Source organism: Leucopleurus acutus (assembly GCF_964270905.1).
Source record: "Leucopleurus acutus genome assembly, chromosome: 2".
NCBI lineage: Eukaryota > Metazoa > Chordata > Mammalia > Artiodactyla > Delphinidae > Leucopleurus > Leucopleurus acutus.
In genome coordinates, this window is record NC_139143.1 from 5,213,518 (window position 1) to 5,230,863 (window position 17,346).

Sequence of the window (17,346 nt, forward strand, 5' to 3'; positions counted from 1 at the left end):
GTATAAGGATTAACAGGTAGACATGCAAACCACCTAAAGTCAATAAATCTTGCTTTATCTTAAGATTCTTGAGAGCAGGATAGAAACAGACCTGCATGTTCCTTGAATAGATTAGGTCTCATCTCATCTGAGCATATAGATCTGAATTACATAACACATTGACATTTTCTTGAAATAGCAATTTCTTCAGGCTGTTAAAAGTTGAAATGTGACTATGAAATGACTTCAAATGAAAGAAATTGTACTGTATCCAAGGAACTACAGTGTGTCTTAGCAGGACATCCTCCATGAAAATTATTTCATTGAGTTATAATGAGTATGGAAAATACGATGTGGTAATTTGCATGATATTGAGTTGATAATCTAAAAACAGTATTAGTAATGTTTAAGGGTTTTTTTTTGTAAGCAAAAGATATGGTAGAAAGTAGATTAGCTATCTAAGCACTAGGGTTAGAAGAGTTGAGTAACTTACACGTGAAAATTGAGATTACCTATACTAACTTCTGATTCTTAGATTTTCCCCAAACTGTCAGAGCTTTGGCACATACTCACCCAGGTTTTTCGAGACTCCCACATGAGGCTGTCAGCTTGTTGCAACCCCCTGTCCCAGAAAATCCTACCCAATGCCCTCATTCCTGTTTCCATCTGGACTGGTTGCTTACCAGGCGTGGGCACATTTATCCTTAGGCTTACCTGTTCTTCCCTGGAATTCAGTTTCTTGTCTGTATATCCCCATATTCCTCCTTTCTACTTCACTCTTGCATTTTGTCGCTTCCCAAGAATATTATGGAGAAGGTAAATTTTTGAGTTCTAGAAAGACTGAAACTGCTATTAGTCTATCCCCAAACTTGATTGATAGTTTCTCTGGACAAAGAATTCTAGGTTGCAAGGGATTTAACCTCTGCCTTTTGGAGGCATTATCTTCTGACTTCCCAGAATTGCTGTTGAGACAGAGGTTCAGGGACATTTTGGATTTGATGCCTTCGTACGCTACCTGTTTTGTCTCTTTGGAAATTCTTAGGTGCTTTTCTGTTGCCCCTGTTCTGCAATTTCACTGTGATACTCTGGTTTGGCTCATTTATTTTACAGTTACCCCAGTGGCACTTTCAATGTGGAAACTCATGTCTAAAGTTCCGGGATTTTTCTAGTAATTTTTTTTTTTTTGGCGGTACGCGGGCCTCTCACTGTTGTGGCCTCTTCCGTTGCGGAGCACAGGCTCCGGACACGCAGGCTCAGCGGCCATGGCTCACGGGCCCAGCCGCCCCGCGGCATGTGGGATCTTCCTAGACCGGGGCACGAACCCGTGTCCCCTGCATCGGCAGGCGGACTCTCAACCACTGCACCACCAGGGAAGCCCTCTAGTAATTTTTAAAATGAAATTTTCATTTCTTTTTTCCCCTCTTTTTTTTTTAGAACCACTATTAGTCAACTACATGATAGTCGAGGTTGATACACTGATATTTTAATATTTACTCTTATTTTCTATCTGTTTATCTCTTTATCCTAGTTCCTAAGAGATATTCATCATTAGGTTCTAATCTTTCTATGGATTTTTCTTTTTTTTTTTTTTTGCGGTACGTGGGCCTCTCACTGTTGTGGCCTCTCCCGTTGCAGAGCACAGGCTCCGGACACGCAGGCTCAGCGGCCATGGCTCACGGGCCCAGCCGCTCCACGCATGTGGGATCTTCCCGGACCGGGGCACGAACCCATGTCCCCTGCATTGGCAGGCGGACTCTCAACCACTGCGCCACCAGGGAAGCCCCCTTTCTATTGATTTTAATTTTTTTTAGCATTTGTATTTTGAATTTATAAGAACTTGTTCTTATTGTCTAAAAATTTATTTTTTCACTTCTTTCTCCTTTTTTATATTTCATTTTGTTTAAAAGCAGCCTGTTCTTCCCATCTTGCCCCTCGGTTCTTCATGACCTTTTTTGTTTTCTTAGATTCCATATATATACGGTATTTGTTTTTCTCTTTCTGACTTACTTCACTCTTTATGACAGACTCTAGGTCCATCCACCTCACTACAGTAACTCAATTACGTTTCTTTTTATGGCTGAGTAATATTCCATTGTATATATGTGCCACGTCTTCTTTAGCCATTCATCTGTCGATGGACACTTAGGTTGCTTCCATATATACACTACCAAACGTAAAATAGATAGCTAGTGGGAAGCAGCCGCATAGCACAGGGAGATCAGCTCGGTTCTTTGTGACCACCTAGAGGGGTGGGATAGGGAGGGTGGGAGGGAGGGAGACGCAAGAGGGAAGAGATATGGGGACATATGTATAACTGATTCACTTTGTTATAAAGCAGAAACTAACACACCATTGTAAAGCAATTATACTCCAATAAAGATGTTAAAAAATAAAAAAATAATAAAATAAATACTAGATTAGAACAATGAAAAAAAAAGCTTCCTGTTCTTTATTCAGCTCCTGTGGATATTAATGATAATTTTTGAAACTTTCACCTGGTGTTTGTATTGTCTTTGTTTACTTGGAGTTCCTTTTATGTTTGTATTGGTGTCTGTATTTCCTCAAATATCTGGTGGTTGGACCATTAATTTATATTTAAGATAGAGGCACTAAACTGAATTAGCATCATTGTATGTGCAGTGGTTAGTTTCACAAGAAAATATAGGGCCTTTGAGGTGTTTTTTTCCTTTGAGAAATTCCCAGATCAGTGTCTCAGGATGCTGTGGGGGCCAGTCTATTGGCTAATGGTCATTTTCCCTTCTCTTGACACTCAGGTTTTGGTTTTCTCTTTTCTGCAAAGTCAGTTATTCTTTGCTTGCTTACCACCTTTACAAAGCCATTCACCTTTGTTGCTTTCTATTGCATTTGCCTTGTCCTCATTAATTTATACCCTTTTATTTATTTATAGTCATTTTAGTGGCATTTCCAAAGGGCACAGAGATAAATGGATGTACTACTCAATATGCTAGATTTAATGAAAAGTTGGTAGATATTTTAAAATATGATAGGTCTCTTTTATATCATTACTTACTATTTATAATGATCATTTTAAAGAACTCTATAGCATTCTGCTGAGTAAGGATGCTGTCATTTACCTGACTGTTCTTTTGTTATGACTTCAGGCAACTCCTAATTAAAAAGCATCATTCATGGTCACTAATAAATCAGACATTAAATGAAAAAAATGCAGAAAGAATGCTGTTTTTCTAAGCTCTAGTCATTGATTATGAAATCTGTTTTGTGTATCTGTACTCTTGTCAGTATATAATTGTGTAGTAAAAGTATCACACTTTTTTCTCTTAAAAAGTAGTCTGTTGCAGTCATTCTTTGAAGAAAAAAATGAGTATTTGTTAACTGATAATTAACTACACTGGTGTGTGTTGTGATTTACTCTTCTTATATGTGAAAAGTGTACATTTTAATAAACAATTAAAAACTTTGGATAGATTTTAAATATACATACCTTAATTTGTTGAAAAGGAGTACAGATTTTATGTTGTACAATTGATTTTCGGATTTAGTATTTTGCTTTCATAAAATTAATTATATTTGTATCTAGCAAAATGAATCAAAATGATTTTTAAATTATACGTGTTTTTGATACTTAAATGCTATTTATAATATTTATAATTTTTAAAATAGGCTTTCTTGTACTGATATTTATTTTGAAATTTACCATCCTACGTAAACATCAATTTCCAAAGAATTGATTTAATTAATAAGCACATAATTCTATTTTTTATATATTTAATTCAGTAATATTTAAAAAGAAATGATTATATCTTTGTTTTAAAAGCTTTTTAAAATTAGTTTTTATTTGATATTATCTTATTACAGTGGTTAATTTTTATTCTATGAGTGCTTTTGGTGCACTCATACCATGCTTACCACACAGTGGGATTAAGTGATTTTTGGTGCTGCTAACATAAAATAGAAGCGTGTAATGAATAACCTTTATAATGGAATTTTGGATTCTGATTACTTTATGAAAACTAATAGTACATTATATGTAAAATTTTACTGTAACAGTAAAGAGAACATGGGTATAGTTCTTTTTTGCCCTCCAGGATCAACCTGTTTGAAATAATCTAGATTTGATGTTATTTTGCCATCTTGTTTCTTGATTCTAAATGATACACACACACACACACACACACACACACACACACACACTTTTAAAGTTTTTTTTTTTTTTTTTTTTTTTACAGTTACCTGCCATGGTTTGAAGTATATTACAAGCTTCTAAATACTCTGGCAGACTACTTGGCTAAGGAACTGGTAAGTCATGTTTTTTCCCCATTTTTTAAATTGTGATAAAATACACCTAACATGATATTTACCATTTTAACTGTCTTCAAGTGTACAGTTCTGTACCATTAAATACATTCACATTGTTCTGCAGTGATCAGTACCATCATCTTTACAACCTTTTTACTTCCCAAATTGAATCTCTCTACCCATTAAACAGCAACTTCCCATTCCTTCCTGCCCTTGCCAAGTCCCTGGCAACAACCATCATACTACTTTCTGTCTGTCTGCATGGGACCATGTACCTCGTATAAGTAGAATGATACAATATAGATCCTTCTGTGACTGGCATATTTCACTTCATGTTTCAGAGTTCATCCATGTTGTAGTGTATGTCAGAATTTCCTCCCTGTTTGAGGGTGAATAATATTCTGTTACTCACACACCGCATTTTGTTTATTCATTCATATTTAGATGAACACTTGTGTTGCTTCCACCTTTCGGCTGTTGTGAACAAAGCGGCTATGAACGTGGGTGTACAAATAACTGTTTGAGTCCGTGTATTCTTTTGAGTATATTCCCAGAAGTAGAACTGCTGAATAACATGGTAATTCCGTGTTTAACTTTTTGGAGAACTGCCATAACATTTTCCACAGTGGGTGCATCAATTTACATTCCCAGGGGCAATGCACAGGGTTCCAGTTTCCCCATATCCTCCCCAGCAGTTATTTTTTGTTTTCGTTCTGTTTTGTTTTTATAATGGCCATCCTAATGGGTGTGAAGTGGTATATGATTGTGGCTTTCATGTGCGTTTCCCTAAACATTAGCGAGATAGAGTCTTTTCATGTGCTTCTTGGTCATTGTATATCTTCTTTGGAGAATTATTTATTCAAGTCCTTCGCCATTTTTTAATCACGTCTTCATGTTGTTGTTGAGGAGTGGGAGTTATTTACATATTCAGATATTAATCCTTTTCAGATATATGATTTGCAAATATTTTCTCCCATTCTGTGGGTTGTCTTTTTACTTTGTTGATAGTGTCCTTTGATGCACAAAAGTTTTTAACTTTCATGAAGTCCAATTTATCTGTTTTTGTCTTTTGTTGCTTTGTGCTTTTGGTGTCATGTCAAGAAATAATTTTCAAATCCAATGTCATGCATGAAGCTTTCTTTTTTTTCTTCTAAGAATTTTAGAACTTTAGCTCTTATATTTATCTTTACACCTTTATCCTTTTTTCTTAAAAATCAAAACAAAACAAACTGAAGTTTGCTTTGAATTAATGAACTTCTCTGGGATGATAGTTTGTAAATTTTCCCCTTAATCATTCTTCCCTATTTTAAACAAGGACTAATTTACTAAGATATTAGCTATGCTATTTGATGCAATTTAATTCAAATAAAAGTTTTTTTTTAAAAAAATCTGCAGTGATTGCCTGTTGTTGCTTTCTAATTTTGAAATGTAGGGTATATTTTCTGGTCTCTGGCTATCTGCTTAAATTCTTACTTGATACTCCTCCACACTTGAGACTGTATTTTGTTTGGTCATCTGACATTGTGTTTTCTTTGCTTTTAGTTATAGCCTCAGTCTTTCTTTGAACTTTTTCCTTTATCTACACCTAGAATTTTGGTGTTCTTATGTTCTTAGTTTTCTTTTCTCTTCTCTCTAGAAATTACTTATGGGCATCTTATGCACATTCTTAGTTGTTAAGTACCACCATATTCTGATCTCTAAGAATGATCTTTCTGAAACCTGATTATATCAATTTACTGCTTGCTTATAATCCTCTCAGTGGTTCCTTTTTTTTCTTAGAATAAAATCTAAACATGTGTGCAGCTTGACATGTTAGAAGCTTCATGATCTGCCATCTGATAGTCCTCCTTGACTTATCTGCTCCCACTTTTCTACACACAATGTACTATCCAGTTATTTGGAGCCACTTAAATTTCCTAGAACACTGGTAGAACACTCATCTTTTAAGATTCAGTGTAAATATCTTTAAAAACAGACCTAAACTCAATACAAATACTACTCCAGATACTTTTTATTAAATAGAATTTAAATGTATTATTAATAAATTAAGACACTTCTTTTACTCTTCTAGTGAGGAATCTCCTAATTTGGCAATCAAATTTTATTATTATAACATAATAGCATGTTTTTAGTGTTTGTCAAAAGTCCAGGGTTTGTGTTCGTGTGCTGTGTGTGTAAACATTTCCCTCTCTACACTTGATGTACTTCTGTGAAATATTCATTAGAAGGTCATTTTACACTTGAACAATTTTATATTTAAGCTATTCAGTCATTCATTTTCCTAAGAAAATAACTGGAAATAGCAGTATTCAACTATTGCATCGAAAACCCAAAACCAGAATTCTACTTCATTATAGTTTCTTGTTCTTTGTGTTTTTGAGTAAACGTGGAACCAACATTAATTGTATTAGTTGTCCAGCTTTTGAATATGTTACCTTCAGAAACTTAATACTTATACTTATTGTATGTCATATGCTCCCTGAGACCATACGTAGTACTGGAATATGTAAAAAAAACATACCGTGGTTTCCTGAAGAGAGGAAGTGAGGGAGACTACATTTGTGTTCCTAATTAGAGGAAAAAACTATTATAAGTTCACAGTATTAATCAATAACTGGAAGTAAATCTATGAGTGTAATAATTTTTCTTTTCATTGTTAATTCAGTGCCACAGGGTATTTAGATTGGAATTTAGATTCACAGTCAGTTATCCTTACCTGATCAGCATTAGGCAACTACAAAGGATTCTTAAAAGCTAGACATTTAAAAAATTTGTTTCCATAAGGATTTTGTATACACAGAACATCACTATCATCCAGAATATCCTGTGGTACATTTCACTGCTTAAATGGTCAAGCGATGAATGCTTTAGGGTCCTTCTTGTTAGGTCATTCTAAAGAGAATTTCAAATAGGCAGTTTCGTTTTTTTTTAATAGATCTTTATTGGAGTACAATTGCTTCACAATACTGTGTTAGTTTCTGTTGTACAACAGAGTGAATCATCTATATGCATACATATATCCCCATATCCCCTCCCTCCCACCCTCCCTATCCCACCCCTCTAGGTGGTCACAAAGCACAGAGCTGACCTCCCTGTGCTATGCGGCTGCTTCCCATTAGCTATCTATTTTACATTCGCAGACATAGAGAATGGACTTGAGGACACGGGGGAGAGGGGGAAGCTGGGGTGAAGTGAGAGTAGCATTGACATATATACAGTAACGAAAATAGGCAGTTTTGAGTACACACTCTTGCAAGAATTTGTAGAGATCTGAATTATTAAGTTTTCATAGTCAAGTTATGAGAAATTGTGAGAAGTCATGTGTGTCTTGTATCCATATCCCTTGAAATGAATGATTAACTTCTTTGAACAACTGCCTTTACCTTTGGTTTATTCTCCCAACATAAACATTTTAAGAGAATAAAAATAACTATGTATATGAGAAGCTACCTTCACGTATTTATTACTGGATTTGTATGTGTAATTCAGAAAAGTGAGTGTGCGCATCACGGTACATTATTACTGTACAAATCCCATAAAGTAGATGTGTTATATATTTTACGTCATCCCATTTAGCATGGGGCAAATAGTAACTAAGAGCTACTTAGAAAAGAAGTATTTAGAATATTTGCATCTTGCATCAAAGTTGCATCTTAGTACAATAATCTTACTTAAATTGTACCTATTTCTTAAAAACTAGGTTTGTGATTTTAAAATTAAAATGGAAAATACAAGCGTTCCTCTGCACTAAATAGTTGGCCAAGTTGTGAATGCAAAGGAAAAGTTCTTGAAGCAAATTAAAAATACTACTTCAGTGAAGACATGAATGGTAAGAAAGCAAAACAGCCTTATTGCTGATATGGAGAAAGTTTTAGTGGTCTAGATAGAAGATCAAAGCAGCCACAACATTGCTTTAAGCCAAAGCCTCATCCACAGCAAGGTCCTACCTCTCTTCAACTCTGTGAAGGCTGAGAGGGGCGAAGAGGCTGCAGAAGGAAAGACTGAAGCTGGCAGAGGTTGGTTTAATGAGGTTTAAGGAAAGAAGCCATCCGTTTAACATAAAGTGCAAGGTGAAGCAGCAAGTGCTGATGTAGAAGCTGCAGCAAGATCCAGGACATCTCCTAAGATAATTAATGAAGGTGGCTGCACTAAACAACAGATATTCAGTGTAGAGGAAACAGCCTTCTGTTGGAAGAAGATGCAATCTAGGACTTTCATAGCTGGAGAGGAGAAGTCAGTGCCTACTTTTCAAAGCTTCAAAGGACAGGCTGACTCCTTAGGGGCTAGTGCAGCTGATGACTTTAAGTTGAAGCCAATGCTCATTTATTATTCCAAAAATCCTAGGACCCTTAAGAATTATGCTGAATCTACTCTGCCTGTGCTCTATAAATGGAACAACAAAGCCTGGATGACAGCACATCTGTTTACAGCATGGTTTACTGAATATCTTAAACCCACTGTTGAGACCTACTGCTCAGAAAAAAATTCCTTTCAAAATATTACTGTTTATTGACAGTGCCTCTGGTCACCCAAGGGCTCTGATGGAAATGGACAACAAGATTATTGTTTTCTTCACGCCTGCTAACACAACATCCATTCTTCAGCCCGTTGATCAAGGAGTAATTTTGACTTTTATTTATTATCATTATTTTAAATTTATGTTTATATTTATTGTATTTATCATTTTAAAATTTATTATTAAGTCTTACTATTTAAGAAATACATTGCGGGAGACTGTAGCTGCCACGGATAGTGATTCCTCTGATGGATCTGGGCACAGTAAATTGAAAACCCTCTGGGAAAGATTCACCATTTTAGATGCCATTAAGAACACTTTTGGTTCATGGGAAGAGGTAAAATATCAATATTCACTGGACCTTGAATAAGTTGATTCCAACCCTATTGGATGACTTTGAGTTGGGGGGATTCAAGACTTGACTGGAGGAAGTAACTGCCGATGTGGTAGAAATAGCAAGGAAATGAGAATTAGAAGTGGAGCCTGAAGATGTGACAGTTGCTACAATCTCATGATAAAACTTGAACAGAAGAAGAATCGCTTCTTTATGGATGAGCAAAGAAAGTGGCTTTTTGAGATGGAATCTACTCCTGGTGAAGATGCCGTGACGATTGTTGAAATGACAACAAAGGATTCGGAATATAACATGAGCTTAGTTGATGAAGCAGCAGCAGGGTTTGAGACGATTGACTCCAATTTTGAAATAAGTTCTACTGTGAGTAAAATGCTATCAAACAGCATCGCAGACTGCCGATGAAAGGGAGAGTCAGTTGATGCAGCAAAGTTTATTGTCTTGTTTGAAGAAACTGCCACGGCGACCCCACCCTTCAGCACCCACCAGCCTCATCAGTCAGCAGCATCAACATCGAGGCAAACCCTCCACCAGTGAAAAGATTCTGACTTGCTGAAGGCCCAGATGATGGTTAGCATTGTTTAGTATGCTAAAAAAGTATTTTAAATTAAGATATGATGTTGTTTTGTTTAGACATAATGGTATCGCACATTTAATATACTACAGTGTAGTGTAAACATAACTTTCATATGCACTAGGATACTGAAAAATGCATGAGACTCATGTTATTGCTATATTTGCTTAATTGCGGTAGTCTGGAACTGAACCCCCCATATCTCCAGGGTCTGCCTGTATATAACACGTCTGAAGTGAGTAGGCACAGTGAATGATTTTGTCAAGTAGTTTTAATTGTATTTACTTAGTTCCTATTTCATTTATAAAATGTACTTTTTTTTTTTTTTTAACTCTAGGAAGATGATTTGAATGAAACTCTCAAATCACTCTATAACCAGCCAGTACCAAAGGCAAACACTCCTGTCAATTTGAGTGTGGTAAGTATTGAGTCAGTAATTGATGTTTTGAGTCACAGCAGTTTAGAAACTCTGCTGAGTCACCCATGCTGCCATGAAGACTTTAATGCCTGTACTGACATTACTACATGGTGATATTGAGGCTTTCTGACATGCTTTAACTATCATAACATGATATGATAGATGTATACTTCGGTAGTTGTTAAATCACAGATTTTTAAATTATATGCTAAAAGTTACCAAATATCTGAGAATATTTTGATTGCAAGAAACATTGATTTTCAGGTAAAATCTGTCCATAATAAGAAAATACACACCCACACCCACACAAGTATACAATACCAAATACCCCTCATAAAATGAAAACAGTACATAATAAGTATTGAAAATGTACTGTATAACCAACTATATGATAAAGATTCTGGGTTAAAAAACTCTTTCCCCATACTTCAATACATCTTTTAGTATAATCACCAAATACTGGAAATATGATTAAAGTTTCTCAAAGCAGTAAGGCTGTGGTGGTATAGATTATTTACCACTGAAACTTTTAATGAACTGTACTGTCTATAACTAAAATCACCCTAGTACTTTGGGAGGCTTTGTAAGTGTTCAAAATTAATAATCACAAAATATGAATGTTTTCGTTAATTTTCTTCATTAATTTGGCATATAATAGAATGTTAAAATTTACCTATGTTGATTTTGGTTCTTCCAAAATAACAATAAACTGTCCTGATTAAGGAAGGAAAATATATAATGATGCAAGAGAAATTGAAGGAGAAAGCAATTTGAAATGTATGTAATCGTGTTAATAGGTCTTTTGGTGGTTTTTTTATATTTAACATCTTTATTGGAGTATAATTGCTTTACAATGTTGTGTTAGTTCCTGCTGTACAACAAAGTGAACCAGCTATACGTACACATATATCCCCATATCTCCTCCCTCTTGCGTCTCCCTCCCACCCTCCCTATCCCACCCCTCTAGGGGGTCACGAAGCACTGAGCTGATCTCCCTGTGCTATGCGGCTGCTTCCCACTAGCTATCTATTTTACGTTTGGTAGTGTATATATGTCCATACCACTCTCTCACTTCGTCCCAGCTTACCCTTCTCCCCTCCCCGTGTCCTCAAGTCCATTCTCTACATCTGCGTCTTTATTCCTGTCCTGCCCCTAGGTCTGTCTGAACCCTTTTTTTTTTTTTTTTTAGATTCCATATATATGTGTTAGCATATGGTATTTGCAAGATAAGGAAACTGTTAGCCTTATTTCATTCTTTCTTTGGTAATAACTTTCTTCTTGCTTAGATTTCCCCCTGTAATTTTGTTTGATCATAATATTCCCCTCTGTGGTTTCCTTCTTTATATTTCTGGTGGCAGCAGCCTAGTCTGGGTGCTCATCACTTCAAGCAGTCCTTAGTCTACAGCCTCTCCTTCCAGTCCCTTCTAAAGGCTGTAAGATCAAACTTCCTTCAACTATGTAAAGTCCCCTGATGAAAACCTTTAGTAGTCCCCCATTTTCGGTAGAATTTGTCCAAATTTTTGGCCTTTCAGGACCATCCACTTCTTAGCCTCAATCCAGCTTTTCACTTTTCTGTCTCAGTTTTTTTCCCCATGAATTGATTCTCTACTCTGGTCACAGTTTTCTGTTCATCTTCTCGAGTGAACATTGTGCTTTCTTGGTTGTACAGCTTCCTCTAAAACCTCTTGTAGACTATGTATCTTTAGAACTAGCTCAGTTCCCACCTCTGTGAAATGTTCCCTTGTTGTTAACAGCATAATGTTCTTGGCCCCTTTATGTCTGAATCCTCTTTTGTTGCTTAATGCCAAAGTGGAAATAAATGTTATATAGTCATTTAGAGATTGGGGGCTGGAAAGCTAAGGATAACCTGGAATTTTTTTTTTAGCGGTACGCAGGCCTCTCACTGTTGTGGCCTCTCCCGTTGCGGAGCACAGGCTCCGGACGCGCAGGCTCAGCGGCCATGGCTCACGGGCCCAGCCGCTCTGCGGCATGTGGGATCTTCCCGGACCGGGGCGCGAACCCGTGTCCCCTGTATCGGCAGGCGGACTCTCAACCACTGCGCCACCAGGGAAGCCCTAACGTGGAATTTTTAACCGGAATCGGGGAGTCATCTGCAGACATGGTTGTGGGAATAACTGAGCAATTTAAAGGGCAGAATGTAGAGAGGATAGAGCAGAGGGTAAGGTCTAATTGCCCGAAGAAGTTGTATGGAAGAAGAGAGTACATGGAGGGAGAGGACTGGAGGAAGGAGCAGTTAAGGAGAAACTCAGATTTGTATGACGTCATTGAAGCCGAAAGAATGCAGGTTCACAGTTAGTGGGAATGAAGTACAAAGGACAAGGAAAAATGCCCCGGAGAAGGAGGAAAAGCTCTGGATTTTCTGAAAATAAGTGTTTTTCTTTGGAAGAGTTGTATGTATGAAGTGATTCTAACACTTTGTTAAATGGTGAAGGAAACATACTGTAAGTGCTAAGATGATAGAGGCAGCTGTGGAAAGCTGAGAAATAAAAATGTATTCTCTAAATTTGACAGTATTATTTGTTCAGGAGTAACTAAATATCTTATAAAAATACATTTCAGAAATATTGGATATTGAAACACTTTACCTTTATTAATAAGAACTGTAAGTCAAAGATGTCTAGGCTTCTTAATACCCAAAGACTAGAAGATTTTGGTTTAAATCACAGTCACTAAATGTGTGATGTGAGGCAAAAAAGTTAATCTCTTTTGATGTTCCCTTTTATCCATTTGAGAAATTTAGTGAATCAGTTTTTGAGAAAGTTGTTTGGGGAATTTTATGAAATGATATATTTAGATATACCACAAAAAGCTATTTGAATGTTAGTTGCTAGTAAGTTGACGTTTCATTTGATAAGGAGAGGATTTTTATTATATCTGAAATAATCTTGGTAAAGGAATTTGAGTGACTGTGTTGTATTTCTATGTCTGATGGTTATTTTTATATTTTAAGCCTCACATATAAGCTTTTTTTTTTTTTTTTTTTTTTTTTTTTTTTTTTTGCCGTACGCGGGCCTCTCACTGCCGTGGCCTCTCCTGTTGCAGAGCACAGGCTCCGGACGCGCAGGCTCAGCGGCCATGGCTCACGGGCCCAGCCGCTCTGCGACATGTAGGATCCTTCCGGACCGGGGCACGAACCCGTGTCCCCTGTGTCCCCTGCATCGGCAGGCGGACTCTCAACCACTGTGCCACCAGGGAAGCCCCACATATAAGCTTTTGAATCAGTAGTCTGTGATAGGTTTCAAATCTTGTTCACCTGTTCTCAATACAATATCTTAGGTATTGTTAAATCCAACTGGTTGATAAACCTTTTTGTAAAGTCCACTCAGTAATTTCATTTGACTTCAATAATAGGTTATAAAGTCACGTGCCAGTGCTGTGCCGTTAATGACCAGCAAAACTGGGATGAAAACACTTGTCTTCACCTACTAGTACAGTTTTAGTTTTGTGATGTCAGGTTAAAATTGATGGTCATAGGCATTTTTGTTCCTCCGCAAGTGGAAAAGAAATTTTTGTTTGTTTGCAGAATTTCCATTATAAAAATATGACAAGACTTGAGAAACTGCTGTGATTTTCTTAAAATTTCGTATTTCATTAATATTCCATCACATGAGTTTTTCAAGACTTGACATTATAACCACTAGAATATCACAGAGATTTTATGAAATGTTAATATCTAATGTAAATGCTTATTTTGAAAGTACATTTCAAAGCCATTAAATATCCACAGAATTCTGTACTCTCAGTCAAGAATTAAAGTGCTTCAAGATTTTTCTAGCAAGAACTAGCAAATCAGCATTTAAAACATTTGTAATGAATGCTATTCAGATGTTTTCAGCAGATAATGTGGCTACATGGGTTTGTCTCAAATACACAGCAAATTGTTGTGTAAATTTCTCCCATGAAAGTAAAGTACTCATTTTGTCTCTCATGTATTGTAAGAACCAAGAGATATTTATTGCCAGTGAGCAAGTTCTGAAAGATCAGCCCTCCCCAGCACGGGTGAGTTCAAAGGACATTGGCTTCTGAAAATCACTGTTAAATTGGGAAGTTAATTACTTCTTTCACTATGTCTTTAAGATTCACTCTGGTCCTTTGGGAAGTGGTAAATTTGCTTCTTTTAAGAAAATTAATCATTCAGATTATATTTTCTGTTTATACTATCTTTTAAAGCATAGCTTTATGAAATACAGTGCTATTAAAAATCCATCCAAATACAAATAGCTAATACAGACCAAATCCATGCTTACCCTCGTGTCAGTGGTGGTGATGTCAAAGTGGGCTCACTACATGGGTGTCTGTCACATGTTTTGTCCAGGGTCTCAGGACCTTGTTCTTCCACCCTGCAAGCCACGCATTGTGACGGTGCCAACTAGCCTTGCTCTGACTAGTTCAGTGGTGCTCAGTATTGGCTAGAATGGTTTTTTGCCCCCAAATCTTTAATTATAAGACAATATTAAGTAGGTCCTTTTGTGAGATAGTAAAATGATTTTGGAGATTAATATGAACAGAAAATAAAATGATTTTGGTGATTGACTTGTACTCTGATTCTGGGTGGTAAAATTTGGGAACATTCTGTGAAACGTGAAGGTGTGCACAGTGTGCTTTTTGTGTAAATATGTCTATGAACTGTTGTATTGCTTTGAATATTATAGAAGCTAATTAACATTTGTTTAGTGGGTGTATAAAAGTCATATTTTGGGTTAATTACCTTTTAAGAAGTTTTAAATATTAAAAAATTATTTTTTATTTCTGCTTTCTAAATAATATAGTGGCTGATATGTACCAGAGAAATTTATGGGGACTTAACTGTAGGAACTCAAAAATCTCAATAGATTTTGATATATTCTTGGGTAAACAAACCTTATTTTTCCAGGTTCCCTAAACCAAATGTGTTAAAATTATCTATCTATCTATCTATTTTTCAGTAATTTGCTTTTTTGGTCTTAATAAACTTTTTCTAGGATTCCCACTTCAATTTTAAAGTGAAATATTTTTAACCAACACTTAAACTTTTTGTATGAGAAAGTTATTGCTAAATCTCATATAAACCTGCTATCTCATTTAAGAATCTCTCAAATTCAGCAAACCCTGAGCATCAGTCCTTGGTATTTATTTAGTTGATATGTTTTAAAATTTTTAATCTCAAATTATACGTAATGCTACCAAATTTTAATTCTCCTTTTCTTATGTGATTTATTTCTGTTGATTAGCATTCCTACTTCATTGCCCCTGATGTAACTGGACTCCCAACAATACCGGAGAGTGTAAGTTTTCTCTGTTTTTATTCTACTGATATTATGAAATTTATTTATTTTGGTCTCACTGTTTAAGGATTTCTTTGTAGAGAAATAGAAAACATTGTAACTCTCTGTGAGAAAAAATGAAAAAATAAAGAATAATGTTATCTCTTTTTCTTCTTTATGTATCTGCTACTTTACCTCCTGTAGATAAGACAAATTATATGAGAAAAACGATTTCTACCATTTGAGATAGTTCAGTAGGATAGTCTGTGTTCAGTTAGGTCCTGAGATCCCCAGATTAGGCAGAAGAGAGGTCTCAGGAGATGACTCCTTTTGGCAGGGAAGGAACACGTGCAATGGGAAATATTTTCACGCAAATAGTTACTTTAGTGAAATGACCATAGTATTTAGATTCCTTGTATATATATATATATCTTTTCAAATTTTAGATGTTCTCTACTTGATTTCCTGATTTTTAATGTAAGTAATACATGTTTTGTAAGGCTTGAAGGATACTACAAGAAATTATAAAATTGCTACAGTTCACATTTATTTAGAGTCCTGATTGTAGCCTTACTAGAAATATTTTCAGTGTTTTAGTAGTTATTACAAATTAAAATTCTGTAGAAAAGCTTACATGGATAAATAGAATTGACAAGTACACTTTTGGATGCTGTGTGAAAAGGAAGTATTTCCTTTCATAATTTTTTTCAGCTTTGTTTTGGAAAGATAAAATGAATTAGTAGAAATAATTCAATCAAAGTGAAGGAAACATCAACTTAAGGAATATGTATTATTTTCCTCAGAACTCTATTGTGCTTCCAAAAATGTTTTTGAACCTACTGAGTGTTTGGTTTCCAAAAGCACGTGGGTTATAAGTGAACGAACAAAGTCCAAGAAGACAATTGTAAATTTCCTAATTTCGAACCGAGACTGTCAGTGGTGTTTTTGGTACAGATGAGTCCAGTTAACTCCTGTGAGAAACTGCGTTCAGCTGCTCTTCACGTGGGCCTGGGATAGACCATCAGATCAGCAGGTCACATCCCAGGCTCGCAAGTCTTGTGCGAGTCCACCGTGGGCTGCGGGTGTCTGTTAGGTTTCCTGGAGGCTGACTCGCCGCCTTGACTTATGCGCGCCTGCCCCACATCAGGGTTGTTAATACAAGTCAGTCTCTTGCTTTAGCCTCTCCTCTTCTTACCTTTCTTAAATTTACCAATAAGCCGCTAATAGCTTGATTTAACAAACTTCACAAACTTTGCTGTGACTTTGGAAGTTTTAAAGAACCATTCTAAGGAAAAACTGCCACTGAGAATATACATTTTTACATCTCCATTAATATATTTTATTTTTAGAATGTCCTGTTTAGGGAAGAGGAAAAAAAAAAGCAAGGACCTATACATAAGGCAGCATTCTGCATTGAGAAATAATTCCCCATCTAGAAATTATCTTTGAGATTATAGGAAAAATATTAACGTTGAATGACATAAAAGTAATTTTGTATTATGAAGACTTGAAATAGAAGGTGAGGTGTGCTTCAGCTAGAGAAAACAGGAAATGAATCTCTCCACCAAGTTCAGCATCACTCACTGTTTCCGTTTATGTGCCCTGCTGTGATTACTGGTTTGTTCTGGGAAGGTCTGTACCTCACAGAAATAGAAGAAACATTGGATTTCTTAGTTTCCTGCTCAACTAGAAGTTTTAGCCTTCTGGGTCATAGTGCACCTGGCACTGCAGTCTCAGTCTGTTGTCATCTCTCATTCAGTCTCTTTATCACTTGTTGCTTTCTGATGGGCTTAAGTTTGAGTACAGAAAATTAAAAATAAGTAAGGGGAGAGGATCTAAAAGTGAAAGTTAACGCAGCTTACCCCAGTTTTGTTCCTATGTGGGGAAAACAATTTGAAGTGTTAAGTCAAGGAATCAAATTAACACCAACTTTTATTTGGTTATAGTGGTATAAAGCAGGCCTGA

At 36.1% G+C, this 17,346-nt stretch overlaps 1 protein-coding gene across 3 annotated transcripts in view; it reads left to right on the plus strand.

Annotated features, from left to right (window-relative positions):
• Positions 1-17,346, plus strand: part of DENND1B (DENN domain containing 1B) — a 250,682-nt gene that overhangs the window by 104,407 nt on the left and 128,929 nt on the right. For 2 of the 3 annotated variants that reach the window (XM_082833223.1, XM_082833224.1), the window contains exons 6-9: positions 4,188-4,257; positions 10,037-10,117; positions 14,078-14,137; positions 15,349-15,402. In XM_082833223.1, coding sequence (XP_082689349.1) covers positions 4,188-4,257; positions 10,037-10,117; positions 14,078-14,137; positions 15,349-15,402 — 265 coding nt within the window. The remainder of the gene's footprint in view (positions 1-4,187; positions 4,258-10,036; positions 10,118-14,077; positions 14,138-15,348; positions 15,403-17,346) is intronic. The other variant, XM_082833225.1, reaches the window with a different exon arrangement.